The 19,600-nt window shown below is 41.5% G+C and overlaps 1 protein-coding gene across 1 annotated transcript in view; it reads right to left on the reverse strand.

The window, feature by feature from the left end:
• Positions 1-365: 365 nt before the first annotated feature.
• The window catches only part of LOC104543981 (F-box/LRR-repeat protein 7-like), a gene marked incomplete at its 3' end in the record, with an annotated part of 130,828 nt that continues 111,593 nt past the window's right edge, over positions 366-19,600 (reverse strand). Inside the window, exon 2 of the mRNA XM_010188715.1 lies at positions 366-977. Coding sequence (XP_010187017.1) covers positions 366-963 — 598 coding nt within the window. The remainder of the gene's footprint in view (positions 978-19,600) is intronic.

Below are 19,600 nucleotides of genomic sequence, written 5' to 3' on the forward strand. Positions count from 1 at the left end.
AAAAAATAAAACAGATTTTGCTGAATTCATTATCCTTCACCATGTGAGGTAACAGTGACTGCAATGTGGGCCTTTGTAAAGGTGCTTTGTGCAAAGTTCTCTAAAAGGTACTCGTGCTATTTGAAGGGGCCATCTCTGCTAGATCATCTCCATTGGAGAAGGCCTGGCCACTCAAGAGGTGATGCTGGCATTTGGGATATTGAGATTCTACTGGTGTCTGTCTCACCAGTACTGTGTTAGGAGACTGGCATTCCTACTTTGAAAGACAACACAGAAAGGGGAAGCATGTAGTTGTGGGGCCAAGGGTTTGACAACCACGAGGCTTTACGAATCAGAGGCATCCATACTGAAATATTTCCTGTTACCTGACACATCCAGGTGTTCCAGGTTTGGGCACAGTGACACGACATCAAAGACTGCCTCATTGGAGATGTTGTAACAGCCAGACACCTCCAGCCTCCTTAGTTCTGGACAGCACTGGGCAATGGTGTAGAGTCCTCTGTCTGTGAGCCGCCTGCAGCCACTAACAATTACTGTCTCCAACATGAGACATACGTTGGGTGTATCCTGACACAGCCTCCGGGTCAGCACTTTAAGAGCCCTGTCTACGTTGATTGTCTCTCCAGTCAGGCGAATAGTCCTCCAAAGCCGGGGGTCCCAGGCAAGGTTATACCAGCGGCGGCACACGCGGGCACAGCGGCACAGCTGGTTGGTGGGCAGGAAGGAGAATATCTGGATCATGGAGTGGTCGGGCAGCCGGTCTATGTTGGCCTGTTCCTTCTGGTGCTTGGACGCCAGCCGGATGAGAGGATGAGTGAGACGGGTGGGAGGCGGCGAGTGGACCATGGCAACAGTTTCCCCAGTGACTGAGGATGAAGACGTTGACGACCCTCTGCCATTTTGGAAACCAGGGGAATTTGGTGGAAATATTAATGCTGGACTGGGTGTGCTGAGCGTTCGCATGCTCAGGTCAGAGTCTGGAAGACAAAACACAGGTTTTCAGTAAGACGTGGGTGGATGCAGAGCTCTCTGCACAGCCCAGCACCCCATTAACCCGTTTGTTAACAGAGCATGATGGGCTTTGGGGTTTGTTGGGGGTTAAGCAGTCATTTTTACCAGTGAGAGTGAGGAAACACATATTTCAAAATCTATTTACAGTATACTCTGAAAACACTGTTCACCTGAGTGTTGGGTAGATGGCAGAGATGCACCCCCGGCTGTGCTGCCAAATCCATGCTAGCAAAGGAGGGGCTGCAGGTCTAAGTAATGAAGAAGGGATGAGAGTGGAAGTGCAGGGATTTTAATTCTTTATACTCTCCACTAAACACTGCGAGAAATTAGTATATTTGGGTCGCAGGCTTTTTTTACAGGAAAGTAACTGCCCATAACCTTGGCACCACAAAAGGAGCTGTTAGGGGAGGAACATTACGGCCCTTTGCTGTTTGGTGGGAGGCCAAAGAAGAGCTCACAAGGCAAATGCTACCTTCTTCATCAGACCTGGGCAGATAGGAAAAGCACAACCCCGTACACTTATTTTAATTGTGATATTAAAGCAGCTCATTTTTCATTCATGCAAAATAGGACTCAGCAGTTCAACCAAGAGCCCAGTGACTGCGGGAGTTGACTGTCCCTATTCATGTGCACACAGAAAGCACGCCTTTCTAATAGACTTCAGTTGGATTCGAGAAAAACAAACCCAGAAAAGAAACAGCATGCCTGGAAACTTGTTACAGAGATGTTGTGCAACACTTACACGCTCCTTTTGCTAGGGCTAATTGTCACACTGGAAGCAGTCAGCCCAAAAAAACTCCACAAAACAATTTGCTACTTCTTTACCTTCTTCATTTCACTTTACTAGCAAAAAAGCAGGCACAAAAGTAACAAGCCTCTGCTACTAAGACAGGCGGCCTTTGCTGTAAGATTATTTCAACTGTTTTTCCTCTGTGCTGACATTGCTGCATATGAGTTTTTTCCACCCCTGCTCCCAGCTCTCCAAGTAAAGCAAGTAGAAGACTGGAAGACAACTAGGATATAATTTTGATGGTCAATAAAATGCCATGGGCAACACATCTAGAGACCTTGCTATATTTGAGCAGTATGCTTCACAAATTGCAACCAGTATATGAGAGATGAATGCTACTGCTGAGCACACTCCTACCATCTCCAACTTTTCAGTACTGATCTCAAAATAAATTATTAATGAAGGAAAGCACCATCCAGAGATGAATACAGGAACCACAGTTTAGTGGCCTGTAGAATAAGAAATATTACAAACAAAATAAGAACAGTGGATTCAGAGCTCCAGGCTTTCCTCCATGTCACATCTGCTAGGCACAACTATTTAGGTGAAGAACCCATGAACCAAAGTCACAGCAACTTGCCCAAGATCTCCCAGTTCAGTTGCAGAGAGATCAAAGTCATCATCTCACACCATAAAGGAAAAACCAACACTAACCAGCTCCTTCCCTCTTCCTCTTCTGTATCTTGTTTTACTTAGACAGTAATCTCAGTATTTCAGCAAATGACACGGAAAACGTTTTCTTCAAGGCTTCTGAGTCTGTGCTATGGCTACGTAGACCTAATCCAGGGCTATGTACATTTTTGAGCAAGAACTGTATCTTAACACAGAGTGGGTTTTGCAGACACTCTGCTCCCCTTTGAGACTCCCTAATACCCCCTGGCAGCTATTGCAAATAATTGCATGGAGGAGTGTTGTTTGGAAAGCATCTGGTATACTCTGGTATTTTGAAAATGAGATTTACAGCTGGAGAGAAAAAAACCCAAAACACCAGCAGCAGCCAGGCTCCTGCAGACAAGCACTGACTCCACAGACCACTTAGGCAATAGTCCCCAAGATTAATTCTTGCAAGGACTTACCATATGTTTGACCTCCCTCACATTATCATCAAAACCAATGACAGTGCCTGAAGTTAAATATGTGCAGAAGATGTGGCAGACTTGGAGCCTCTACTCTTTGCTCTTTTCTCGAGATTTTAAGACAAGGATTCTTCTAATGTAAAAGAATACCATTTTATTTTCAAGTGCTGGATGTATCTTCCACTACTACATGTATTTGGTATTGTGAATTCCTCTCCTTTCGTTTTACTTTTTCATTTGCTTTGGGCTTTATGCTTGTTTGTTTGTAGTTTGGTTGGTTTTTACACAAACAAGCACAACAAAGGGAAAACAAAATGATACAAATAAAACCCACAGAACAAACACTTGTTTCTACACCACAAAATAGATGGAACTAAAATAAAAATTAAAAAAAAAATCATTTTTTAACATCTGCTATAAACAATTTCTAGTACTGTGGAAATTATTACCTCCTGTAAGACAATTTCCCAGCATATTCTGAAAACATACATTTTCAGTCAGTTATTGCTGAAAACACCTAAAAATCTCTGCAGGGTGACATTCTTCCCTACTCTCCATTCCTATTTGAGTATAAAAAAGCATTTAATACTCCATGATTCTCCTTCCCTCCCCTGGTGATCAAAGCACCAAGCTAATACGGCTAATCTCCCCTCCTTTTGGATCAGAAGTGGCATTCCTTCATCACTCCTCGGCACTCTGTGAATAATCAATACCTTAGACATTCTGGGTGCGTAATGAATTACGAAAATGTGGTTTTTAACTTAGACCTAGAGCTAAAAAAGGTTTGACCTTCTGTTTTATGTGTATGCTCCGTGCTTGCTTCATGCTCTCTTAATTCTCTCATTCGTACAGCAGTTCCAGATGTGCATCCTGTATTTTCTTTACCTTCAGTCCTGAAGGTGCTTCACATGAAACTCGCTCCCTCCACCTTCAAGGGCATGGACTTCCAGACAGCCACACATACGTACGTACACACATCCTGTCTCCCCACCCCAAGGCATTTTTGAGAAAAAGACTGCAGTATTGTCATTATGTTTAAACAAGAGAGTTAAGACAGCATTACTGGTCTGCTGAGCCCATAATGCAATATGCTCTCAAGCAGGAATTTTGCTGGTAGCTGAGCTGAACTCTGCACAGAGGCATTCCCGCTTACCGTTCCTTGTACACCCCTAAGGGGAAAAGGAAAAAATAATATAGCAGGTGAGTCCAGGAGCTTTTTGCCAGTAAAAACTTGGAAAGCTTGTTGCTAGCATGTAAAGCTTCAGCAAAACACTTGGTCTACTGTACATTTTCCAGGCTTTTCTAGTATTGCTGGGAGAGGCTTCCTATAGCACTGTCTGAACCTCTACGAGTTTCCTTCAGATTTTGTTCTTCACCATTCACTGAGTGCCAGCTCACACGCTGAGACAGGGCAACTCAGTGACAGCGTGACATTAATAAACACAGCCCTGCAAGTGCAACTGAAGTTAGCGATTGCAGTTCTCAATGCACACCTTTACACACACGTGCCCTACACAAGCATTTCTTCTCCTGAAAAAAACCTGTTTACAAGTCTGCAATGCAGCTTCACATTTGGGTGATCTTAGAAAGCAGAAAACATATTACAGAGCAGCCCTGTGCTTTTCTCCCTACAACCTCTTTTGCCCCTTTCCCTCCCTGGTTACCAGCCTTCTGTGAAAGATGCTTTTTATTAAAGCTTTGCTTGGGCTCTGAAAAATTGTTTGTTGATGTAAGAGAAAATTTCTTAACAATCTTTAAAGAAATCTCAGAAGATGTGTGCCAGAAACAGAACTATAAAAGCTGACACAGGGGGAGAAAATGTACTGGAGGGAATTTTCTTATTCCATTAGGAATCTGGTTTATTTCAAAGTGGTGTGTTGTCCCCCCAGTTTGCTTCTTGATTAATACATACATCTGGGGAAAGAGAGACTTTAAATATATATGATTTAAACCAAGGTCTAGTCTCTGTTCCTCCCAGCATTGACAGCAATATGCAGTCTCCAATTTCAGAACCAGAGAGAGAAAACGATGTTGTATTTTCATTAGTCCAGCGATGCACACTAACACAGGACACTCGACATTGGGACCCCAGCACGGACGTTTTAAGATTGGACCATTTTCCATGCTTAAAGCATGACTCCATTCAACCAGACCTTCTACTATGTTGCTGTGGGTGTGCCTTTTTTAAAGTGAACCTTAAACTGAGCTCCTCGAGTTAACAAAATTAAAATTTTGGTAAATATAAATCAAACTGCAGATTCTTATCTGACAACTAAAAAGGACCCTTTGTGTTGATCTGCTATCACCGCTGAGGTTTTTAGCAAAACTAAAGCAAGAATCAAACCAAACTATGTTCAGGCTCTGAAAAGTCAGTATAGCTGAGAAAATCAAAAAGGAATTGGCATTTTTGTCAAAAAGTTATATGCAAAATAATGTGTGCAAGAAGCATTTATGCATAGTACAGAAAGGTCACTTACTTAGCGCCTTTTCAATAACAGTGTTGCATAGATACTACACACTTTATTAAGTGCAACGTGTATAGACTTCACATTTTTACCATGATACCATCAACTTTGTGCATGCCAAGAAAGTAATCCTTTTACAGAGACTGGGGAAAGTGGGAGCTTAATGGTTGTAGCAGCTACAGCCTATGGTGCAAAGGGGAACAGAAGCAGCTGAGGGGCTTCTACAGGGGGAACATAGCGGGCTGTTTCAAGGAGAGGCTTATGAATTTGACAGACAGATGTCAAATACTGCTGTGTGTTCTTAAGAGGAGATTAGGAAGAGGAGTTAGCTAGGACAGCAGGCTAGAACCAGGCCATTTGCTTCCCAAGGCCCTAGGCACTGACAAAGTCCCAGAAAAAGTGATACCTACAAAAGAGCATCTTCCACACTGCAAACATCCTCAGGTGTTTCACTCAGGCTAAGCTACCCTTCTGTCTGTGGTTGGGAGAATGGGAAAGCCCAGGAAAATGAAGAGGCAGCTGGAACTAAACTCACCGTGCAAACTTGTGTGAGGCTGCAGCGGTCACATATGCCAGAGGGGAAAGGGCTGCTCAGCAGAGGTACATACGTGATTTTGCAACATTTTACAATCAAGAATATACAGAATGAGAAACGGAGTTGGATGAGCTCTTTCGTCTCTCTCCAAGTACACCAAGTACACTTAAACCATCTCCGCTGTGCATGTCTGCCCTGTTCTTAATTTCCAGGGACAGCTATTACTCAGCTCACTGAGGTGCCTGTTCCAGTGCTGTCACCATATCAAGTTTCTAAGTTTTTCCTCTTACCCAACTCATATAAGATGCTGGTTCTTGCCCCTCTCCCAGTAATTGGGAAAACCGAGAGGTCTCCACTCTTACTGCAAGGATCTCTCACATGCATTTGCTTGAACTTCAGCTCTTTCTTCCTAGTCACATTTCTCTTATTTTTTCCTTTAAATTTTCTCCAGTCTGTGAGCACCGCACACCACTGCACCTCACCAATAGCAGCTAAGGTAGAGTCCTTCCACCTATATTTCACGGAAATCACATTGCCAATCTTCCAGATTTCAATGGTCTCAGAAGGATGATGCATTCAGTATTTGATCTGACATATTGCTTGGATTCTCATATGCCATACAGTTATTTATTTTCTTCATCCACGTTTATATAATCTATTAATCCTCCCCACACCTTTCTCCTCAGAGTGGTATGTTTTCTGTCCTCAATCTTCTATTTTTTCAAAAGAATTCTGAATACTGAGCAACATCTCAAATTGTGCTCATTTTCTGTTTTCCAAATATAGTGCAGGTCCAGTGTCATAAACTTTACACCATTCCTCTGCATACTGGTAGTTTTTTGTCTCAACTAAATACAAACAGATGGCTTCTGGAGAGGGATGGAAAGTCTAGCAACGTGACAATGAATACTGTAAGATACAGCAGGGCAGGTCCCTAAAGGGTCTTTCTTGAAACATCAGCACAGTTGACAAATACTCAGTGATAACTTTGCAATACACTATTCTCCTTCAGTGGTCATCTTATAATGATTTCATTTAGTCCATATTCACTGGCTTGTTTCCAACACAGACATGCAAAAGTCTAAATAAACTTAAATAGGTTATGGCTACTGTTTGCCTCTCACCAGACAATTTATTCTTAACAACACAGAAAATTAGACTGAAAAGGAAGTTCAAAGGTAAAAAAAAACCAACTTTGGCAAAGACAAAAACTCATTTCTTAGCCTGTGAGATCTTGTAAGCTATGCAACTTTCTTTCTGAGAGCAAAGACCTGTGACAAAGATCAGTTTTTCAGTGCAAGTATGAGCAGCCTTGGAGCTTGTGAAGTAATCACGTCCACATACTCCTGGAAGGAACGGTTCCACAGAACTTACTTAAAATAACCTTTTATAGTTTTAAAAACCTCCTGTAGAATGTATTAAGAAACTGCACCTATTGTACAAGACTAGAGGCATTGTTACAAGACCATGTGGAAGAGGGATATGCTACCTCAGATTTGAAGCCATTTCATAGTAGTTTCTGTGTGGCATTTTACACCTTGGATTATACTGGTTTAACTTCCCTGTGGTGTTGAGCTCCAGCTTTTGTTAGTCTATAAACTCCTCCATGTACATTTGGAGATCTGATCTTGCATTCCTGGCTTATTCACATTAGATGCTTAAAGTCAAACAGCACTGCAAGTGAAGAAATCGTTATAGTTTTATTAGGCAAATAATTCTTCCTTGCAACGTATTTGTCAAAAGCTGGAACTAATTTCCCCCCTACTGACTTAGTCCCTCGCCACTTGGCAAGAATTAAATTTATCCCCATATTTTTGAACTGAGCCAAAAATATGAAGGGGAAAAAAAGAAAAAAGTATTACACTTATTAATTTATGAAGACAACACATTTTAATTTCACCATTGGTACCACTGATGACACTAACACATTGATTCTGATAAAAGGGTTTGTCAGTGCATCACTGCTGGGAAATTACACAGAGATTGATAGGATGGTGCATTTTTTCCATGTTCAGTAAATATCTAACCCCAAAGTGAATTCCATACACACTTAAGCACCAGCTCTTCTTAAATCCCTTTGGGTCAGATCCTCTCCCAACTCCTTGTGGTATGCCAGGGAGCTGCTCCAGCTGAGCTAGTTCATATCTACACTAGCAAGGAGAGCAGCCCAGAAGAGGAGCTCTGTGGAGCAAAACTGTTACTGCTGAGAAGCCAACATCCAAAGGCCTGGGAAGTGGGTGTTAGTTTTTGGAAAATGTCTAATTTCATCCCCAGAACTGAATACTCAGTACGGGTTGCCTTTGGTGCTTTAGGTGTCCTGCCAGAACATATTTTTTGCTTTAGTTTCACCTGAGAGTAACTGCTTTCATATACCTTGTGGTGGTAACTAAGACACAGTAAGCAGGGACTAAGGGGAGAGTAATTTCAAAAGTGAGCTTTGGACCTGAACAAAAATGCAATGTAGATGAACCCACTGATCAGTGAAGAAGCCCTTGTCCACCTCCTTCAAATCCTGAGTTACCACCTCCCAGCCTAACTCGCACCACCTAGAAGAGAGGCATCCTGTGCCCTGCTGGATTTTCAGAACCGGATTATCCATGGACTGGATACATTGCACTTCATTATCCCCGATTTTCAGGATTAGTACACCTATGGGGATTCACTTCTTTGCTGTTCAATGCATTGATTCGAAATGGGCAAACCTACTGTGGTTGAAATTAAAATAAGTATCTACAAAATGCTTATATATAAGCATCTTCTATATGCTTCTATATAAAGGTTTAAGATAAATAAAACAAAAAGATAGCAAGTTAGTTTAATTTCAAAGTCATACTAAAAAGCCTGCCACCCCCTCTCCCTCTTTACCTGACAAGCTGTTAGAAAGTCTTAATTAACCCAGGAACTCCATCCTGGCGAATACAAAAAAACCTTCCCAATTCATCCGGAGAATGACTTGGTTCAGTGAAACAAGCTTACATATTCTGCCTTTTCTTTGAGTTACTCTGACATATTCCAAGGTCAAAATTTTGTCAGGTAAAACACTTTTCTGCCTGACTCTGCAACTTTTACACTTCCATGTCCCATTTTTTTGATGTATTGATCTTCATTTTTTATTTAAAACCCACTTTACACAAATATAGGTAAGAGGAGTGCACATTGTTCAATATTGGCTCTCAAACTATACATACATGGCCAGAACCAGTTGCTTTGAGTGACACTGAGCTGGGGTAAACAGATCCTACTTTTTCTTTGAATGATATGCTGACATGAAGTTTGTGTTGATGCAAATGTATCTTTGGAATTTATACAGAAAACTGGAATAAATCCCTAATGGCTCCCAACTTCAAAATGCAAAGATCCAGTCAGCTGCTCCAGTCAGGTGTAGCTGTTCCACTACTTCAACTCTTAAAAATGGAAGAATTTTAAATAAAAGAGGTATTAGTTTACACTGTTATAGAACTTCAAGATAAGTTGTTGGACATAATTTTATGGGAGGGAAACATTTTGAAAATTCCCAGTTGTTCACATGAATCAAAATCAAGAGGACCTGCAAAACCCTGAAATGCAGCTCTGGTAGATGTGTGTTGCTCTAAATGGAAAATAACATACAAAGCAGAGGAATGCTTGCCTCTGGGGAAAGCTGACAATAGAATCACTTTGTTGTGTAATCAAGAGGACTTGCATCCAGTTGGTAGCAAAGTTTACAGCAGACAAATTATTCCACTATGAATTACTATTTCCAGTGTATTTGCCAAAAGTGAATTATTTGTGCAAAAGAACACTGCTTTTCATAACCAAATACTGCTATTTCAAAGGTGCACAACTCCAAGAAATGACTGAATTTCAAATTAACAGGAGATCCAGGATCTGACTTCCAAAATTGGAGAAATAAATGGTAAGCAAGAGGCTATACAGAAGAAGGAACAGTAGCAAGAAATTTAAAGCCATGAAGCTGTTCTCTTCTCTAAACAGTTAGGTTTAGATGCTAAAGATTCATTAAATCAATGTAATTTAGAATAGTCCAAATATCCTTGCTAAAATAAATTCAGTCTTTGTAAACAGAGGCTTTGGTGATAATCTGGGAAGAGACAGCTCTCCAAGTTACGGCTCAGAGTTGTACACAGCACAAGACGAGGTCTCTAAACTAAAAAACAAAACAAAACCAAACCCAAAACCAACAAAACACCCAAAACCAAAGAAGAAGGTCAAGCCAATCCCAACTCAGCTTTGTTCAGCCCAGCTTCTTCTGGATTGTCCTGTGGGATACCTGCAAGTGCCAAACCAATGTCCCAGCTGAGGAGTCGTACATCAAAGCAGATGATACATCCCTCTACCAGCTAAGTTATCAGTAAGGGAGTGATAATAAAACAACAACAACAACAAATGCTCCCAACAGAAAAGAGAACACAATGCTTTTCTGTACAAACTGCTCAATTAGTTACCATGTCATTGTTCACCCCGGAGTGAGTGAGGTGAGGTCTTTTCAATCCTGTAGGAGAATTACACCAAGGCACCAAATGTTTTCTGAGCTTTACAAACCAGCAGAAGTGCATACTCCCAGACTAACGCTTTTGTAGCCGAGGAGGGCTCATCAAGAGCCCTGCCTGGGTTCGTAGGATGGACACAGATTACAGAAAATCAGCAGAAGAGTACAGGGCATACCTGAAGGCCAACCTGCAACACCTGCTCCTGATCAGCTCAGGTACATTTACACTTCAGTATCCAAAGTTTATTTTCTTTCCCAGGATTGAAATACCTTCAAAAGCACCTGCTAGTATCCTGGCAAACATTCTCTCGTTTTGTGGGAAAATGTCTAATTTCTAGGGTTGCATCCCTTCTCCCTTTTGACATGTGGCCAAACTGAGAAAGCAGAGCAGGTCTCTAGGGCTTTTTGAAGGAATGGTAGAAAACTTCACTTAATCCACAGTTTTACATTTCTTACAAATCCACAAAGCAGAGACCCAGGACACCAGTACTATTTAACTTATTCAACACCTCTCTAACAAAGGTACATAAACTGAGGATTTTTTGTAATAAACACTTCACGTTACAAGAGCTCTGGAGTCTCAGTCAGCAGTGCCTTCTTCTGTTGCAAACACAATATTCATACAACGATGCACTGAGCAGTCACACAGTGCTTATTCAGAAACACAAAAGATTTTCTTTATGGGAAAATCAGGAGTTTAGCTAGGAAAGAGACTGGCAGCTTTCTCCCACTACAAAATGTAACTGGCTCAAGCCCAAGTGCACTGAGCTACGTGGATTCCTGACCACCAGTGTGAAGCAGTCCCAGACTGTGTCAAAACAGATGGTACGTACAACTGCAAGGGCAGTGCATTAGCCATCCTCTAAAACCCAGCCCTGAGGTCCCACTTGCTGTGTCTGTGACTTGTGATGTATAAATTGCAGATTGCTATTTATATGCAATAGCATATGGTACTCTTGACATTTGAGGAGTATCAGATGTACATACATGCAAGTAAATCAAGAATTCAGCACTCTGTACTTATGGCAACTTCAATAACTTCCCAGCCTACTGAAAGCCATGATAAATAACTTCCTCATTATGCATAAAATATTAACTGACTGTAATTACACCTTTTCAATCCATTGTGATTTCAATTTACTGAAATGAGATAAACAAAATTATCAAAATAATTAAACACCATTTGCTTTCATGCAATTTTAATTTCATTAAAGCAAAATCATTATTCAGAAAAAGAGAATGTTATGTTTACATCTACACAATTGCTGGAAGAGTTATTATTCAAAGAAGGAACTCTGGCATTATCTAAATCCTTCAGATTCTTATTTTTCATATTAACCTAACCTAATTATATTGAGCACTGTCACCGATTTCTAGCTCTATACACAATTCCACATTTATCCTCAGATTTAGCATCACCAGCTTATGGTGACATCTCAGGGAGTAGACTTAAAGACAGGACAGCAGCAGCATTTCAAATCAAGAAATATTTAGCATCTTGACAAAAGAGAAAGGCCCTTTTCTTTACAAAGCCCAAGGAAAAAAATGAACGTGGCAGGGCAATCTCATCAATATATATAAATACTTGATAGGAGGGTGTACAGGAGACAGAGCCAGGCTCTTTCTAGTGGTGCCCAATGACAAGGCCAGAGGCAATGGGTACAGACTGACACACAGGAGGTTCCCTCTGGACATTGTCAGGAAACACTTCTTACTGTGAGGGTGACCGAGCACTGGCACAGAGGTCCCAGAGAGATGGTGGAGTTTCCATCCTTGGAGAGATCCAAAAGCCATCTGGACATGGTCCCAGTTAACCAGCTTTAGGTGGGCCCTGCTTGAGCAGTGGGGTTGGACCAGATGACCTCCAGAGGCCCCTGCTAACTTCAACCATTCTGTGATTCTATGAAATAACTCTAATACACCTCCTACAAAGAGCATATGAAGTTTAAGTCCTACTTTCAAACAGGCACTGCATGAACCTTTGCACTCTGGTCCCAGGCATATTCAAGTCTGATCTCCTATCATGGGTATCTTGCAGAGTTTGTTTTTCTCATTACACCAACTCAAGCTCCATGCTAACCAGTGCCCGAGTCTCCTGTTCAAAAACTGGTGTGCTGGGCCTACTAGAATTTAACCTCTTCATTAATGACCTGGAGAATAGGATGCAGTGCACCCTGAGCAAGTTTGCAGATGACAGAGAAATGGGAGGAGTGGCTGATATGCCACAGGGTCATGTTGCCATCCAGAGGGACCTTGACAGGCTGGAGAAAAGCATGCTAACAGGAAAAAAAGTCTTGTACCTGGGGAGGAATAACCCTGTGCTGTACCAGCACAGCCTGAAAGCTAATGAGCTGGGAAGCAGCTTGGCAGGAAAGGTCCTCGTGGACACCAAGTTGCAATGTGTCCCCACTGTGAAGGCCATGAGCATCCCAAGGCTGCATTAGGAGGAATATTGTCAGCAGGTCAAAGGAGGTGATGCTTCCCCTCTGCTCAGGACTGGTGAGGCTGCACCTGAGTGCTATGTCCAGTTTTGGGCTTCCCAGTATGAGAGACATGGGCATTCTGGAGAGAAATGCCACAGAGATGATCAAGGGATTGGAGCATCTGACAAATGAGAAGAGGCTGAGAGAGCTAGGATCGGTTACCCTGGAGAGATAAGACTCAGGAGGAGTTTATCAATGTGTATAAATACCTGAAGGGAACGCATAAAGAAGATGGAGCCAGGCTCTTCTCAGTGGTATCCAGTGAATGGACAAGAGATGGCAGGTTCAAATTGAAATACAGGAAATTTCTATTTAAATAATTTTTCATGGTGAGAGTGGTTAAGCATGGGATCAAGTTACCCAGAGAGCTGTGGAGTTTCCAACTTTGAAGACAGTGTCCTGGGCTGTGTATTGTATTCAGCCCTGCTTTGAGCTGAAGGATGGACAACCTCGAGAGACCACTTTTAAACTCAGCTATTCAGTGATCACCAATTCAACTGAACTCATGAAGTCTCTTCTCTTTGAGGCATCACATAAAAGAAGAAACTATGCCTAATTAAAGCAAATAAAATCCTCATAAAAATGTCATAATAAATGTTAATTCACAAACTCTGCATGAAGAGGTTAAATGATCTTGACCTGTGTAACTAAAGATTGAAAAGGGTATGCTAATATGTACCATTACCTCCAATGTATGTAGAGAGAAAACAGAATTGATGGAAAGCTTACTGTACTTAAGAAGGTATGTAAGAAGGAATGAAGTTTGAGACTAAGAAAAAAAATTGTAGTTGAGGGTTAAAAATTATCACACAGTACACAATTAGGCCAAGGAATAGGCTGCTGAGAGGGTGAGTTGGGATTGACATCTAGAGCTTTCTAGGAAGCAGTGAGATAAAAAAAGCCAACCCCAAACAAAACACAATAGGGGAATTCATCTGTGAAGAAAATTCTGCTTTAAGCTGCTGTTTAGACAAGATGACCCAAGAACTTTCCCACCCTTTATCATCAGCCAGCCTCGCCTCTCTAAAACAGAGAAGTAAAACTCTCACTGAAAGAATTTGTCAGGGTGCATGAAAAATGAAGGACAGAATAACAGTGAGTAATGGATGCTTATTTGCATCAGTGAAGCTGTGCCGCTCTTTTCCATCAAGTTGGCACAGATATACACTTTGTGCTGGGAAGCAAGCCCTTGCTACAACTTTTTCAAGGGTGTTTCAGTACATGCTTTTACAGATTTTGTACTCCTGATTCATAACATGAAGCCCATTCTCCATTCTGGGAGAAAAGAAAATGAAGTTCACTGCAACATACATGATCCACAGGAGCGTATTAAACCCTGCTCACATGGACTGATAAGACTGCTGCACTTCAGTGAAAATTCCTCAAGATGTTATCTTTTTTTTCCTATAGTATAATGAACATACTGAAGATCCTTGTAATTTATAACTTGGGTTTGAAGAAGAGCATTTGTTGGCCTCATTTCTGGGACGCCTGAGCAGCATACTCCATTGCTAGTCTTCCTCCTCGATGAAGAAAAAGTAGCATACGTTCTCCTTCTCTGCAGAGTTGAAGCTACAGACGTCCTGGTGGGATGCACTATGTTAAGCTTGTGGACAAGGACTACCTGAACTGCTAAATTGGCACTGAGGTCCTGGTGAATCCATAACCAGACTACCTTCAGTTCAATGGACACCTTTCCTTATAAGACTAACTTCAAAAGTTAGACTGACTGATGCAAAGCACAGGTAAAACTTACACTCTGGTAAGCTGCAGAGAGAGCAAAGCAGTGCACAACTGGTGTACTACTATTTTATATTTAAGCAGCAAAGTGATGACAAGGTTGTGTTTACAGGATGTGTGAGGTAAATTAAGGTACATGTAATGAACCTTCAATTCTAGAAAAGGCCTTTAGCACTGTGCTACAGTTCCACTAGGTACTGAAGTTTCAGGTGGACAAATTACAGTAATGATTTCGTTTTCTCCTTCTTAATTGCACAAGACTTCAAGCAAAAGTCTAACACAAAAAAGAAATTAATAAAAATGTATTTCTAGCATTTTTCAGTATAATTTGGAAACCTGGAACACAGCCAATAAAGAGAGATCACAAAGTCACTTTTTAAAACTACTAATGAGGAGGTAAAAAGAATTTATATTAGGAAATGTTTTAGAAATCCGTAGCGACTTCAAATTTTCCAGCTCACTGGATTTACAAGCGAAGAGGCTGATGTCGTGGTATCTGGATGCCCAGTGCTTCCCGAGATGTGCAGAGTACCAGTGGCTACTGCAAGTTCAGCACAGTCAGTATCTCACAGGGTCACAACTCCTCTCACTCCACAGTAAATCTGAAACACTGATGGGTTGGTTCACTCTCTCGATTCTATTTCTGGCAAAGAGGCTTTTCTAACATCAGTAATTGCCTGGAAAGTATTCCCTTCATTTCATTACACTGAGCTACACTCCACTCATGCTGGAATTGGGGTTATTTATAGCATGCACCATGTATAGTAACATGACACTAGGAAAGTGTCAGTATGAGAAATGATGAATTAAGAAGTGAGATGAGATTGCAAACATTGGACCACTAAGCTACTATAGCGCACTTATAGTGACATTTATTTGTTCTTTCACTTTAATTTCATTTACAGAACATGTGAGCCACGTGCAAGGCAGCTCTAATACTGGTATTACACACAATTCAGGAACATACTTTTGAAGCCTTGAGGGTGATTCAAGAACTAGTACAAAATGTTGAAGCTTTCATTATTTAATACTTTGCCCAGCTTGGAAGACAATGAAATCTGTTGCCAATTCCTGATCACCCTTTAGCTTGTGGGAATAGGTGTCTGCATCACATGGCATCCCTCCTGTTCAGTTTGGATTGACTGTTTTGACATGGGATATGGAAGGAAACAGGTGACAAAAGCATTGCTCCTTCTGAAGCGGGACATTTTCAGTTAGAGGAGTGTATGTGGTAGCTCGTGGCTTACAGAGGAGTCTCTAGTCCTAGAGCACTGAAGTCCTTCCATTTGAATCTCAGAAGGTAAATTGTCCCTAGGAGCATCTCCATACCACATGAGATGGGTCCTTTGTTCACTGCTTGCTAAAATGGAGTATCTGTACATCAACCTGGAAATGGAAAACAAGCTATCAATGACCTGACTCTCCACCAAGCTGCTTTGTATGTGGCTCTTGCAGTATTTGAATACTGCCACTACAGCATCAGGCTGTGATTTAGCTGCATAAAACCCTAGCGTGAAAGTAGCTCACACCTTACAGTAACGTGTCTGTTCCCAGGATCTGCATTAGCAGAGGGCAAGACTGAGGAACAGACTGCACCATTCATGTGGAGAGTTACCACTTACTGAACAACACCTGGTCTTGACCATCCTGTCTTTTTAAAGGAAAACACCTTATAAGGCTTTGAGTTTACTGAAATGAGGTAACACACACATACCTTGCTGAAGTTTTACTTGACTCACAAGACTTTTAAGTTAAATGGCCTCTGTTAATTTAGAAATATCTATTTCATAAACTCTGGAAGGAGAGAAGGTTATATTCCCAAGTGATCTGCTATGTTATAAACCAGCCAGAAGTCATTTGAAAACCACACAGTAAGGAAAGGCTTCAGAGAGGTGCACAGTGTCTCCACCCACAAGGGCTGATCATTAGGCACGAACATCAGCTTTTCCTTCCTCCAAAACAAAGGTGGGATGCCTGCCTTGGGAGCGAGCCATGGTTCCTGCACACCCCAGCCCATCAGTCATTTCTCTTCATGACCTTTTTTATCTGCAGCACTCACCAATGATGCTACTGAGTCTTCTTTACTGAGTATGAGTTTCATGCAAGTACAGCCGTATCTGGGGAACAATTCAGGCAGAGTAAGTTATTTAAGCTGAGAGTACAGCTGGCAGAGCCTCTCCTTTGGCAAATCACTTAAGTCCCTGTAACACAACAAAGCCTTGTCTGCCTGGAGTACATTGCAGCAAGCTCGCCAGCCTTTTTGCAAACAGCTATTTGAACCTGAAAGGGAATTTAGATTTTTGTTTACAGAAAAACTCCAAAATGTAAAGAACACAAAAGGATGGATGGATGGTGTGCTTTTATGCCCTGCCCTTGCACCATGAGATAACAGCCAATATCAAAATGAGATCTAGGAACACAGGATGATGGCATGGCCCAGCCTTGGCAAATGGTCTGGGTAACATCACCTTGTAAGATAGGAATGCGAGTTAATAATCTGTAGTGTGTGTCTGCAAAAAATGCCTAAAACCAGAGGGTGCTCCCCAAAACTGATCATGTTAAAAGGAAAGAAAATCATCACCCTGCAACCGGTCACCTTAAAGAGGTGCTGCTTTCAGGCAGGCTGCTGGAGGCAGAGCCCCACACCTTATGGGGTGCATGAGAGCTCGTGCGTGCTGCCTCATCGTCCCCTGTAGGACATGGGTGCACTCCCAGATGGGGCAGTGGGGAGACTAACATGCTTGTGCTGGTGGAGTGTGTGTGTACCTGTGAAAGAGAAACTAGAGCTTTCATGGAACAAAGCTGTTTATCTGCAAGAGTTTATTAATATTTATTCAGTGTTCATTACTGATCTCAAGCGTGCAGTTCATTGACTACTGATTAATTTCATGTCATTATTGAACTGCTTTGATCCTAATTTTGTTGTAAACTACATGAATAGTACTCTGCTGCAGCACATGGCTGTGATTCATCACTCACTGCTGTTTGTTTCTGTTGTATTCTTAAGGACGAGAAAATGGATTTATAGCAGGTGTCGACGAGAGTTTCAGAGTAAAGCTAGGGATTAAAGAGTGTTGTTTAACCAGCTGCAACAAGCCATTGCTTAGAAAAGGTGTGGACAAACTCCAAAAGCAACCTAGATCTCACTGTGGTTTTGTGGAGCACCAGTAGCGCTGCATAGTGGAGCAAGAGGGAGAAGCTGAACACCTGCGCTAAGGGATCGTGTTCTGCCTTGGCAAGGACTGCAGCTGATTCAGGCTCTGGTTTTCCAACAGGGAATCACAACCTTGGTATAATCTAATTATCTCTCTGTACATAGAAGTGTATTATTTCCATATATAGCTATATTTGGCTATATCTATAGGCAGATTACTGTAGTTAAAAATGGCTAGAAATGAAACGGTGGCTCTGAATTTTCTTACTAAGTATGGAAAGTACTGGAAACCACAGATGTGCTATGACTGGAATGAAAAGCTTACCTTTCATTTACAAAAGTATGTGCCAGGGAAAATGTAATAATATACACCTGATGTCATTAGGAAACCAAATTAAAGACAATTAAGTAAGTTATTTAAAACATTTTTTTTTTAGAGAAAGGTGTCAAATTCCTTATAAGGATATTCCAATCACACAATTAAGATAGAAGGATTTAACCCTATTAATTTTCTCTCTGTTCTTATTTTTTGTCTTAAAATATTTAAGATCAGGAATTGGCATGCTACTATAGATGAGTTTCCTTGCAGAATTACATTCATAAAATAGAGAACCAGAGGCACACTGGTAATGACTATTTTTTTAAGCTGAGTTAAATTCAGCTTATTGTGCTAAAATTAATTGAAAATTGATTAGTTACATCACAGAATATTTTTTTGACAAGTAGATGATATACCTTTACAGTAAGGGACAATTACACAGGTTTCATCTGCTATGTTAAGAACAGTGATACTTTGTGGTAGCACTGCTCAGAAAACAGATAGATATGAGCTGGAAAACTTTAAGAGATTCCAAGCTACCGAAATATTTTAATTGTAAATTTACACCACAAGGAAAGCAGCTTCCAGTGTGTATCTGGTGCATCCTCATATCTCAGCCAGGCAATGGCCCTTCTCACTTTGACCCTTCCTGGGAGTAACGCTACTTGGATTTGTATTAACCTATGAGAGGCATGACTACACTACAGTCTTCTCCAGGCTCCTACCCATGCTTTAACTGAATTCTCCCTTATTAAACACATCTCCCCTTACAGCAGAGTAGCACAAGCACAGACATGGCAAACCTTGAGAATGATTTTGGGTTGTATTTGGTTCTCAGGTGAGGTCCAGAGCAGCTGGGGGCACACTAATCCGAGGCCAGCACTTCCAACTGTAGGAAACACAGAGCACAGCCCAGAGCCGGGGCAGCTGCAGAAATGGGACCTGTTCCCAAATTATGGGAAGCACAGTGGTTTCAGAGGACACCCCATGCACTGAGCTGGCTTCAGTGTGACAGTGTAAAAGTGCTGCCAATTTAGTCACTTCCCTTTCGCATGCCCTCTGTTAAAACCCACAACTCCACTGCACAACATGATGTCAAAAATGTTGTACAGATAATGACGAGTGGAGCCTGAGGATGAAGCCAGATGTTTATCCTTATGTTTTCGCCAATATAAACTGGATTAGGAAATTCAGTTTATACTTAATTGTATATTTTAAAATAAGCCCTTGTAACTATTCCACTAACCTACAAGGAATTCAGATGCTGTTGGATGTCTTGGCAACCTTGATGTAAATTCATATTCTGCTTCTTTCAAAAGGCTGTATCCAAAAGAAACACCACATCAAGTATATTGTTAAGACATTCCCCAGCACATGCTTTGACTTATGAGTCAGGGTGGTTGAGAAGCTTAAGCACCAGACCTGATGCTGCTGCATCTGACAGACTCACCACTTGCAGGAAACAAATTCCTTGCCTTCTTTTGACAGCTGAATAGGACATCTCAGCCACTTGGCTTCGTACTTCCCACCAGCACACTCAC

Source organism: Mesitornis unicolor, unplaced genomic scaffold, assembly GCF_000695765.1.
Source record: "Mesitornis unicolor isolate BGI_N332 unplaced genomic scaffold, ASM69576v1 scaffold6717, whole genome shotgun sequence".
NCBI lineage: Eukaryota > Metazoa > Chordata > Aves > Mesitornithiformes > Mesitornithidae > Mesitornis > Mesitornis unicolor.